Source organism: Schistocerca gregaria, chromosome 1, assembly GCF_023897955.1.
Source record: "Schistocerca gregaria isolate iqSchGreg1 chromosome 1, iqSchGreg1.2, whole genome shotgun sequence".
NCBI classification, from domain to species: Eukaryota; Metazoa; Arthropoda; class Insecta; order Orthoptera; family Acrididae; genus Schistocerca; species Schistocerca gregaria.
In genome coordinates, this window is record NC_064920.1 from 691,753,382 (window position 1) to 691,765,497 (window position 12,116).

The window sequence follows — 12,116 nt, forward strand, 5'->3', positions numbered from 1 at the left end:
ACTGCGATTTATTAGCAGAACACTAAGAAAGTGCAACAGTTCCACAAGAGACTGCCTACGTTGCGCTTGTTCATCCTCTTCTACAATAATGCTGTGCTGTATGGGATCCATATCAGGTGGGACTGACGGATGACATTGAAGAAGTTCGAAAGACAGCTCCTTTCGTATAAACGTGAAAGGGGAGAAAGTGTCACGAATATGATAGGTGAGAACGCAATCATTAAAATAAGGGTACTTTTCGTTGCGGAAGTATTGTGTTGGCGCCTACGTACATAGGCACGCCATTCGGGTGTAGAACGGTAGAGAAATAACTTTACGGTGGTTCGATAAATCCTCTGCCAGGCACTTAATCGTGCATTGCAAAGTAATTAGAAAGCATCGCTCCTGCGAAACGCAACTCGCCCTTTTTTCACATGATATATTGCGAACCATGGATGAAGGGTATCAGACGGATGCCATATTCCTAGACTTCCGGAAAGCGTTCGACTCGGTGCCCCACTACAGACTCCTAACTAAGGTACGAGCATATGGGATTGGTTCCCAAGTATGTGAGTGGCTCGAAGACTTCTTAAGTAATAGAACCCAGTACGTTGTCCTCGATGGTAAGTGTTCATCGGAGATGAGGGTATCATCTGGAGTGCCCTACGGAAGTGTGGTAGATCCGCTGTTGTTTTCTATCTACATAAATGATCTTTTGGATAGGCTGGGTAGCAAATTGCGGCTGTTTGCTGATAAGGCTGTGGTGTACGGGAAGGTGTAGTCGTTGAGTGACTGTAGTAGGATACAAGGTAACTTGGACAGGATTTGTGATTAGTGTAAAGAATGGCAGCTAACTCTAAATATAGATAAATGTAAATTAATGCAGATGAATAGGAGAAAGAACCCCGTAATGTCTGAATACTCCATTAGTAATGTAGCGCTTGACACAGTCACGTCGACTAAATATTTGGGCGTAACATTGCAGAGCGGTGTGAATGAGACAAGCATGTAATGGCAGTTGTGGGGAAGGCAGATAGTCGCCTTCGGTTCACCGGTAGAATTTTGGAAAGATGTGGTTCATCTGTAAAGGAGACAGCTTATAAAACACTAATACGACCTATTCTCGAGTACTGCTCGAGCGTTTGGGGTCCCTGTCAGGTCGGATTGAGGAAGGACATAGAAGCAATTCAGAGGCGGGCTGCTAGATTTGTTACTGGTAGGTTTGATCATTACGCGAGTGTTACGAAAATGCTTCAGGAACTCGGGTGGGAGTCTCTAGAGGAGAGGAGGCGTTCTTTTCGTGAATCGCTACTAAGAGCTATTTAGAGAACCGGCATTTGAGGCTGGCTGCAGTACAATTTCACTGCCGCCAACTTACATTTCGCGGAAAAACTACAAAGATAAGATAAGAGAGATAGGGCTCGTACAGAGACATATAGGCAGTCATTTTTCCCTCGTTCATTTTGGGAGTGGAACAGGGAGAGAAGATGCTAGTTGTGGTACGAGGTACCCTCCGCCACGCACCGTATGGTGGATTGCGGAGTATGTATGTAGATGTAGAGAAGGACACAGTCGATGTAGTTCCCCAGTCCGTGCTCCGCCTCTAATTACTTCGTCGTCGACGGAACGCTAAATTCTTTCTTTATTTTTACTACTCCCCACCTTTCCAGTCAGATATTGACCACCAGTACTCCAATTGGCTAGCCCAGAGAAGAGCATCAACCTAGAAGCTTGCGTTTACCTCAGCTACAGAGCCCTGTGTTCAGTAGAGTTGGCAGCTGAATGTGTCAGCCCGTTCGCCATCACAAGGGCTAATTGAAGGACACGAAACTTCGAGGCGCTACGCATCCTGGAGATGAGCTCGTAATATTGATAACGGAGTTAACGGGGTGGCGATGTGCGGTGGGGAGTCGGCAGGTAGAGGAACATAGGCGCGCGAGCACGACCTGGCGGAAGTAGCGGCGCTGGACCAGAAGAGCGGCTGCAGAGTCTGAGGCTGAGGCTGGTCTGGCGGCGTGCCGGGCCGGGACAGGACTGGCCGCGGAGTGGGGGAGGGGGGGGAGGGGGGGCCGCGTGGCGGGAGAAGGGCCGCCGCCTGGCTGCTGCACTCGGCCGTGGCTGGACGCCGCGCGGCTCTGTGCCACTTCAGTCGGCCGCCGGCCGCGCCATCCGTAGTGCGCGTGTGTTCCGTGTAACCGTCTGTGCGAGTGCCGCTCCAGTGTTCCGCAGCGAGCGAGCTGACGCCTCGCGTGTGTTTGTGTGTGCTGCTTGCCGAGGAGTCGCGGCCATGCTGGTGCAGTCGCCGCGGTGGACCGACCACAGCCTGGGGCCCAAGGCGCCGCCCGCGCACGCCAACGGTACGTTCTGCATCAGTGCCAGGGGACGCCGACAACAGGTGCCGGCAGCCAGTGTGACTGCCGGAGCGATGTGCTCGACAAATGACGGTGCGCCCAACAGGTGTCGTGTTGAGACGCGTTCAATTGACGATAAATTCTAGGGCTGGCAGCAGAGCTTCGTCTTCATACTGAAGTAGCGTTTCAATGATTTTGTAGTCTAGTCAGTTATCTTCGCCTGGAGATAACTGGTAGGAAACTCGTTGAAATGTTGATCAACCGAAAAGATTTCCTAGGCGTCGTGTTTTCACCTCACTTACAGTCCATTATTACATCTCTTAGGAATTATTTTCTGGGTCTTTTTTATCGATATGTTAGCATTACTTAAGTCCATTAGTCGAGCGACACGGTATGGTATAAAATGGCCTTATCGTTTCTTTCTGTTATTATTACACGAAGCTCAAATAAACCTTGCACTCCCTAGCGTCTCTTACATACATTAAGAACTGCAGTATGCAATGCACAGCTGTAACGCTGCATTTATGCGACCACACAAATACGTTTATGAGGTTAAATGGAAAGAATGGTACGTATCTTCAGCTAATATTAACGATGTAACAATGTTCAGTTGGTAACTGTTGTGCCAATTATGCAAATGCATAGCTGAGATGGTTTCCAGACCCCGATGATAGTCTGGTTCTCTAGATGTTCTAGGCGCTTCAGTCTGGAACCACGCAACCGCTACGGTCGCAGGTTCGAATCTTTCCTCGGGCATGGATGTGTGTGATGTCCTTAGGTTAGTTAGGTGTAAGTAGTTGTAAGTTCTAGGGGACTGATGACCTCAGCAGTTAAGTCCCACAGTGCTCAGAACCATTTTTTATAGTCTGATTCTAGATCGAAATCCATCCTATGTCACATAACTCAGTTCTTTACATTCATTGAAGCTGTGTAATACCACCTTCATAAAACATCACTCGCACAGTTTATAAACAATCTAGAACTTCGCGTTCTCTCGCCAAAAGTGATTCCATTTCGCTCCGAACAGTGAAAACTTTAGTAAAGGAAACGACGTGGACTATTGTCAGTAACGCAGGCATTGTAACGACTATGCCTCATTCTTTGGTCGTAATGGGTTCCCAATGTGATTAAACTAACTCATATATATTTTATAATATACAACAGCGTAACAATATCTAACCCATATATCGTTGTTGCTATTAACACCATATATCGACGTGCGGCAGTGTAGGATTTAGTTGTCCTCCTCGTTATTTGTAACATTGTTTACTTAGTTGACAAAAAATGTACTGGATCAACAACACACATTTTCACTTTCGCTTCATAGACAGTGCGAGAGTCCAGAACAGAATTTTGAATTTGAACTGATTATTTTCCTGGGCAAGCAACAAAGACTTTTCATAACTGATCAGCTACGATCTATCTTCAGGTGACAGTCTTACACTTCTATCTACGTCTACATGACTACTCTGCAATTCACATTTAAGTGCTTGGCCGAGGGTTCATCGAACCACAATCATACTATCTCTCTACTATTCCACTCCCGAACAGCGCGCGGGGAAAACGAACACCTAAACCTTTCTGTTCGAGCTCTGATTTCTCTTATTTTATTTTGATGATCATTCCTACCTATGTAGGTTGGGCTCAACAAAATATTTTCGCATTCGGAAGAGAAAGTTGGTGACTGAAATTTCGTAAAAAGGTCGCACCGCGACGAAAAACGTCTTTGCTGTAATGACTTCCATCCCAACTCGTGTATCATATGTGCCACACTCTCTCCCCTATTACGTGATAATACAAAACGAGCTGCCCTTTTTTGCACCCTTTCGATGTCCTCCGTCAATCCCACCTGGTAAGGATCCCACACCGCGCAGCAACGATCTAACAGAGGACGAACGAGTGTAGTGTAAGCTGTCTCTTTAGTGGACTTGTTGCATCTTCTAAGTGTCCTGCCAATGAAATGCAACCTTTGGCTCGCCTTCCCCACAATATTATCTATGTGGTCCTTCCAACTGAAGTTGTTCGTAATTTTAACACCCAGGTACTTAGTTGAATTGACAGCCTTGAGAATTTTACTATCGAGTAATCGAATTCCAACGGATTTTTTTTGGAACTCATGTGGATCATCTCACACTTTTCGTTATTTAGCGTCAACTGCCACCTGACACACCATACAGCAATCTTTTCTAAATCGCTTTGCAACTGATACTGGTCTTCGGATGACCTTACTAGACGGTAAATTACAGCATCATCTGCGAACAATCTAAGAGAACTGCTCAGAACTTGTAGCTCATGAACACAATTCTCAGGAACACAAATGTGTTACACGCTCTAAAATGTATAGCGACGTTGGGTTCACGAGGGACGAGCCGAAACAACAACGTCACCTAAAGATGGAGCAAAGCAGCCAACAGTTCGTAACCATACATTTTAGTGACTGGTTGCAAGGCTTTTTTTCTTTCTTACGCAGTTTGGCGTATAGTCAGCAAAACAGCCTGCTTAGATCGAAACTTCATTTCCTGTAAGAAATGTGGCTCCCAGCAGTTGCTAAACACTCGTGCCATAGGGGAAAGGTAAAATGGAAGACACGGAAAGAAGAATATAGGAAACACTAATACACAATCTCACTGATTTATCAGGAAAATTCATTCTTGTAGAACCCTGAATCTCCATTTTCGCTTTCTCGTTGTAACATCTTGTTGGATACTTTAACTTGCTGAATACGTAGCTGTAAATTATGAAAGTTCAGGAGCACCTAATACGCAAACATCTGTTCTTTTTTAATGTTCGAATACGTTTCAACGCCTTTATGCTATCATCAGTGGGTACTTTTAATTGGTTCTTATTTTCTGGAATGTTAGGTTCTGCAAAGCTTTCTTTATATTATAACATTTTTCGTTGTTACCTTCGTTGAATCTGACATCAGCTACATGCTCATCTGTTATAGGAATACAGAAAAAGAGTACATCTTTTTGGCGAATTACACTCGCTACTTAAAATTTATAACGTTAAAAAAAAGACGATGTTTATGTAGCCTTACTCTCCTGAAAACGGATGCTGCTCTTTAGACTTCTACATATCAAATACCTCAGTTCTATTGAGAAAAAAATATTTATGTTGTACTATACTTTCTTCTGCCGGTCCCAAGCAATTTTATAAATCATACAACAGTTTCTAAACATCTAAGAATGTCGTCTACTGTAATACGTAAGAAACACAGAATGTGATTCTGAAGAGCTATTTCATCATTTCAGGGACCTGCATTAGCTGTCGACGTTGAGCGACTGTAGTGTTAGACTCTGAGGCGAGTGAGAGCTTAAACTTTCGTCGAATCTGGGAAGGTCGGGGCAAGGTAGCGGCAGTGTCTTGTAACGAACCGTCCCACCGTTCGGTTGACAACCAAAATGACTGCTGTCGGACGGACGTTTAGGCCCCGCTCCTTTTGCGCTCGGATCGTCGGTCATAAAAGTGCGTCCGCCAGGACGCTGAAATTGCACCTGTAACCACGGCTTTAGGTCTTTCGCTGCATTTCGACAGGAGGTGAGGTGGTGCTCAGAATAGTTCATCACTGACAGATTCTGGACTGTCTTGAAGTTGTCTTACCAACATTTGAGTAATTCATACTTTCCGCGGCGAAGTCCATATTTCACAAATATCCTAACGCTTATCTGTTCGCCGACATGTCGTTATGTAACCCAGCCTAATCGTAAAACGAAGTGGCCTTGATACGCTATCATCGGTGTCCGAGAGCCCAATTGAAATGAGACAGAGCCCGTCTTCTTTCATAAAGTCTATTGTTCGGATGAAACTGATGAGTGTTAATGCAGTTTTTTGTTGTCATGGATGAGTCTGAGAACGAAAGAGGAACCTGGTGTCAGGACTGGCTTACTCAACTTTAATGGCTACGAGGACGACTCTTATCTTATTGCCTGTTCACCAAGAGTTATGGCGGAAATCGGTGACGGGATTAGCTGTTTAAATAGGTGTATGAAAAAAATGGGTCTGAGCACTATGGGACTTAACATCTGTGGTCATCAGTCCCCTAGAACTTAGAACTACTTAAACCTAAGTAACCTAAGGACATCACACACATCCATGCCCGAGGCGCCATTCGAACCTGCGACCGTAGCGGTAGCGCGGTTCCAGACTGAAGCGCCTAGAACCGCTCGGCCACTCCAGTCGGCTAGGTGTATGACTTACGATAGATATTCACTTGTTTGTGGTCGCTACCAATCTTAGGCTTCAGTACTATGTGCAAAGAGAATCTTCGCTGAACATATGAGCATTTTTAAACGTCAATCACATACAGTACCACGTTTCTGTAATGCTTAACTCCATATGTTACGATTGTTTTGTTTACGATTATGTAGACGTGTTGGACACATTGTCAGCTGCCAATTGCGGTTGAGTAAGTTGGCTGTGCCAAAAAAGCTGTCAGCGCCGGCCGATACCACCCGAAACAGCTACTCCCGCCTATCACCACACCGTAACTCTTTCTTTGAGTAAACAGAAGTGCCTCCAACTTACGAACGAATCAGCGATGTTAAAATGCCGTCACTCCGTGAGCCATTGCGGTAAGATTTAGTATTTAATCCATAATATTGGCACACGGGTGTGAAGAACGTTTCACTGTAAATGGCTCGGTGTGTCTTAGTTTATGTAACATTCATTATCACGCCAATGTGTTACGTTCTTTTTTCTTTGCAATTCAGAAACTGATGTCGCTGTCCCATTCGTATTTTTTGCCCAAAAAAACTGCGAAATTATTCTTTCCACAAGCATAGTTTCTGAATAAATGTCAGTTCACAAGGGACATCATGGAAACGCTGGAAAATCAAAGTATTCGACAAGGCTCATTAGACGGTGCCAGTCACACAGATCGCCAATGGAACTGAACAGAACGGACCCTTCCCCATTAAGAGTTCTCGGGAATAAAGTTTTGAGGTTGGTGTTATTGATTGCATCGTCTGCCACAATTGCAAGGTAGGCAGTTTTCGTCGCGTTCACCCATGTGATACAGTAAATGAAATGACAGAGTTTCAGAGACTTTACTGGTCTCGTACTGATATGATTTTATGTATATAGACTAAAGCGACGAGTTAACATTTGTGGCAGCACAATGCGCGCTTGTGTGAACCGCTGTGCCAAAGTGGCTTAGTGGTTAACGCACCTGCCTTCGAAGCAGGAATCCGGAGTTAGATTTCCGACCTTGGTACAAATTTTCACTCGCCGCTCCAGTTTATATACATAAAATTTTATTTGTATGAGACTAGTAAATTCTTTAAAATTGCCATTTCATTTGTATAAGTACCTGCGCCTGCGTTTCAGGTTGGATCCCCTTACGTTCGATGCTGAGATGCTATTCCAGAACATGGAGAGCCTCGGCAATTCTGTTCGTATTCAAGGGGGAATTTAAAGTAGACTGGGACAGAGTGAGAATTTGGATCGAGGAGGGAGTCGTTCCAGGGTAATCCGTGCAGTTACGTGAATCAATGGACCAAGGTGGCTTAGTGGCTAACGGATTTTTCTAGTAGGCAAGAGACGCGAGTTCAGTTCCCAGCCATGGTACAAATTTTCACTCACCGCTTCAATCTGTACGCATAAAAAGTGAATTTTATACTTTGGTGCCTCATAATTCTTTTTTTTTTTTCTACCTTTACGTTTCCGCGATTCATTGCGCAGGTTGTTGGGCTTTCCTACCAGTTTCTCCCTTTAAAAAGCTGAAGTATATGAAAGCAGAAAAACTATTGCACAATACGTGGTCAAAGAAAAGTCCGTAGTCTGTATCAATAAGAACATAATTTACTGAATAAGCAAGTTAGGCAGTATGATATGAAGTATCCCAGAACATAACTATTTTTCGTTTCATAAACAGTTTGATAGCTTATGCCTGAGTTTCCGATCTTCCGACAGCATGACGACTCTGTCGTCAGCGAGCGAGGTGGCGTCAACGTCAGCGCACTGGCCTCGCTTTCGGAGGACGGCGGTTCAAATCCACTTCCGGCGATCGTGATTTAGCTTTCTGTGATTCCCCTAAATCGTTACAGGCATGTGCCGGGATGGTTCCTTTTAAAGGGCGTGGAAGATTTCCTTCCCCATCCTTGACACAATCAGACCTTTAGCTCCGTCTCTACTGACCCTCGTCGTCCTTCTTTCCTTCCTTCCTTCCGACTCTAGCGATCAGCTGCACATGATCCAGAAAATAATATTATTATAAAACCTCCACCGAATGATGTGCCTGCAATGGCTCGAAAACTAGTTAATGGTACAGTATATCGTACCAAATTCAAAAAGCCACTAGATGGATATTATAGCTACATAAACCGCCAAGATCACAGATGAAACTGGTTTTTTTTAATGAAAGTTTTTTTTTTTTTCAAAAATGAAAAGCAAATTCTATCGAAGCAGAAAAGTAGTTTTGACGTTATTTCACAATTTTAAACAAAACAAGACGTAGAAATAAATTATAAATGCTCTTCGTGCTGTCTATCTTCCTAATGCTTCGTGTGTATGTATACATTTTCTAGTACAAATAGATATTGTTTTGAAAAGTTTGGACGACGATTTCCCTATTTCAACGCCCGGCGGTGCCGTAAATTTACCGTACGATGTTTCCCAATACATACGTTTTGAATTGGGCATTGGCCGTGAATAAATTTTACTATCATTACGGGTCTCTTGCTATATTCAGACAGCCGTAAGACAAACATAACCTCACTACCGTTTCGGTACCGGGTGAGCAACGAGATGTTACGTCAGAGTTCCGTCTAGTGTAGGTGTGGGAAAACTGACTGGTTAAAGCCGAGATCGATATATTAGTTCCGAGTAATCAGTGTTTTACGGTATTTATTTGGTCTCTGTTATAACAGGTTGTTTTTATTTTTTTACTAATAATTGGATAAAAATCGAAATAAAAATGATCCATAGCACCAGTGCTGAAATGCTTCGTTTGTTTATAGATCTTTTTTAAAATAACAGTAATTTTTATTCGTAAAATTTTCATTGTTTTGAAATACTGCGTTATTATTGAAAATGGGGGAAAAGTGATCATTGCTGTTTGAGTAACACCGACAGAAACGAGCAGCAAACACATGGCATAGGAATCGATACAGAATTGCTGAGACAAATGGCTCTGAGCACTAAGGGACTCAACATCTGAGGTCATCAGTCTCCTAGACTTAGAACTAATTAAACATAACTAACCTAAGGACATCACACACATCTATGCCCAAAGATGGATTCTAACCTACGACTGCTGCAGCGCGGTTCCAGACTGAAGCGGCTAGAACCGCTCGGCCACAGCGGCCAGCATTGCTGAGACAATAATGAATATTTTACCATATGGCACTGTCTAATGGATGATATGCGAGTACAGGCAGTGTGTGAGACTTGTCTCCATCTGCTCTATGCAGTGGTTTCATGCTGTCATCGCCCGATGTTAGTTGTATTCCGGAATGGCACCATCCATAGTCTGGAAGTATTTTACTAAATGTGCTACTAGTCAAGTACAACGCTCCGTTTACTTTAAAAGACTAAGAACAAAAGGAGCAACAACAAACTTGCGACATAATAGAAGGAGAAAGCTCAGAACGCACAGTTTAGAATAAAAATTGAAATTAGCTGATCTGTTGCCTGGGTCAACGTACTGAAACTTAAACTATTTGTAGCCCTTGAAAACTGACAAATTGACGCAAAAATATATCTTCAGCCACAGTTCTGTCCTTTAGCATTTATTGTTCCTAATGCGCAAATGATGGTATGAACCTCGATTACAGGATGATTTTTTAGAAGAGTTTCAAAAAATTAGAATCCATAGGACAACAATCATGATTTTTTGCAGTATTCAACAACTTATCACTTTTAGTGAAAAGCAGCGAACGGTGGATGAACTAGGTCTTCTTTTATTTGCCTATTTAACTGAGTATTTTCAATTTATGTATACTGAAACTGAAGGAGTCAAAATTTTCCAATCTTCGTATGATTTCTACGTGTATTACACAATATAATAGGAATGAAAAACAGAAATTTGGTTATTTCAGAAACTGGCATTTTGAGCGGTTTTAACACTCAGCTTAAACTGGCGTTATAATGAATATAATAATTTTTCAACGACAGTTTCACCTGAGCGTTGAAACACACACACACACTGAATAGCCAAAGTTAATAGTACACCTGCCTAATATCATGTAGGGTCCATACGAGCACCCAGAAGCGGCCGGCCGCGGTGGTCTCGCGGTTCTAGGCGCGCAGTCCGGAACCGTGCGACTGCTACGGTCGCAAGTTCGAATCCTGCCTCGGGCATGGATGTGTGTGATGTCCTTAGGTTAGTTAGGTTTAAGTAGTTCTAAGTTCTAGGGGACTAATGACCAAAGCAGTTGAGTCCCATAGTGCTCAGAGCCATTTGAACCATTTGAACCCAGAAGTGCCGCAACACGATGTGGCATATACTGAAGTAGTGCTGGAGGGAACTGACACCATGAATTCTGCAGGGCTGTCCATACATCCGTAAGAATACGACAGGTGGCGATTTCTTCTGAGCAGCACATTGCAAGGCATCCCATATATGCACAATAATGTTCATGTCTGGAGAGTCTGGTGGGAGGCGGAAGTGTTTAAACTCAGAAGATTGTTCCTAGAGCCACTCTAGAAATTCTGGACGTGTGGGGTGTCGCACTGTCCTGCTGGAATTGTCCAAGTCCGTCGGAATGCACAATGGACATTAATGGATGCAGGTGGTCAGACAGGATGCTTACGAACGTGTCACCTGTCAGCGTCGTATCTAGACGTATCATTCCACCTGCACACGCCCCATACCATTACAGAGCCTCCACCAGTTTGAACAGTCCTCTGCTGGCATGCAAAGTCCATGGATTAATGAGGTTGTCTCCATACCCGTACACGTCCATCTGCTCGATAGAATTAGAAACAAGACTAGTCCGACTAGCCAACATGTTTCCAGTCACCAACAGTCCAATGTCGGTGTTGACGAGCCCAGGCGAGGCGTAAAGCTTTTGTCTCGTGGAGTCATCCAGGGTACGCTAGTGGGCTTTGGTCTCCGAAAGCCCAAAACGACAATAATTTGTTGAATCCTTCGCGCGCTGACACTTGTTGATCGTTCTGCATTGAAATGTGCAGCAATTTGCGGAAGGGCTGCACTTCCGTCACTTTGAACGATTCACTTGAGTCGTCGTTGATCCCGTTCTTGCAGTATCTTTTTCCGGCCGCGGCGATGTCGGAGATTTGATTTTTTTTTCCGAATTCCTGATGTTCACGGCTCTCTCGTGAAATGGTCTTACGGGGAAATCCCCACTTCGTTGCTACCTCGGAGATATGGTGACCCATCGCTCTTGCGCCGACTACAACACCACGTTCAGACTCACTTAAATCTTGATAAGCTGTCATTGCACCAGCATTAACCGATCTAACAACTGCGCCTTTTTTTAAACAAAGGATGAGGCCCCTCCACGCTCACACCAACGTGGTGACCAAACGAAAACTTCTACTGTCACCTCCGTATAACAAGTTAGTTTTTGAATCAGGAGTCACAGGATGCGGGCTGTGATGTTATCCATGCGTCTGGGTAAGATTACTCATTAACATGGTCCATCAGGAGATAGAAAGTGGACGAAAGTGATCGAAGGGTAGTGGTTGTAAGGGCAGAGGAAAAAAGTGCAAAGGCAAGCGCCAAGGGAAAAAAAACCTCTGCGACAGTAGGACGGGTAGTAAGGGCAGTAGCGGCTTGCTATCTGCGACAGTGCATGCAAGGTGTGATTATGTTAGTGCGAG

The 12,116-nt window shown here is 44.1% G+C and overlaps 1 protein-coding gene across 3 annotated transcripts in view; it reads left to right on the forward strand.

Moving 5' to 3' along the window:
- The window catches only part of LOC126364640 (tyrosine-protein phosphatase non-receptor type 13-like), a 729,752-nt gene that overhangs the window by 50,457 nt on the left and 667,179 nt on the right, over nucleotides 1-12,116 (forward strand). For 2 of the 3 annotated variants that reach the window (XM_050008072.1, XM_050008073.1), the window contains exon 1: nucleotides 2,116-2,336. The exons of the other annotated variant lie outside the window; for it this stretch is intronic. In XM_050008072.1, coding sequence (XP_049864029.1) covers nucleotides 2,267-2,336 — 70 coding nt within the window. In that variant the 5' untranslated portion in view covers nucleotides 2,116-2,266. Of the gene's footprint in view, nucleotides 1-2,115; nucleotides 2,337-12,116 lie in introns of those variants that run through there. 3 annotated transcript variants of the gene reach the window in all.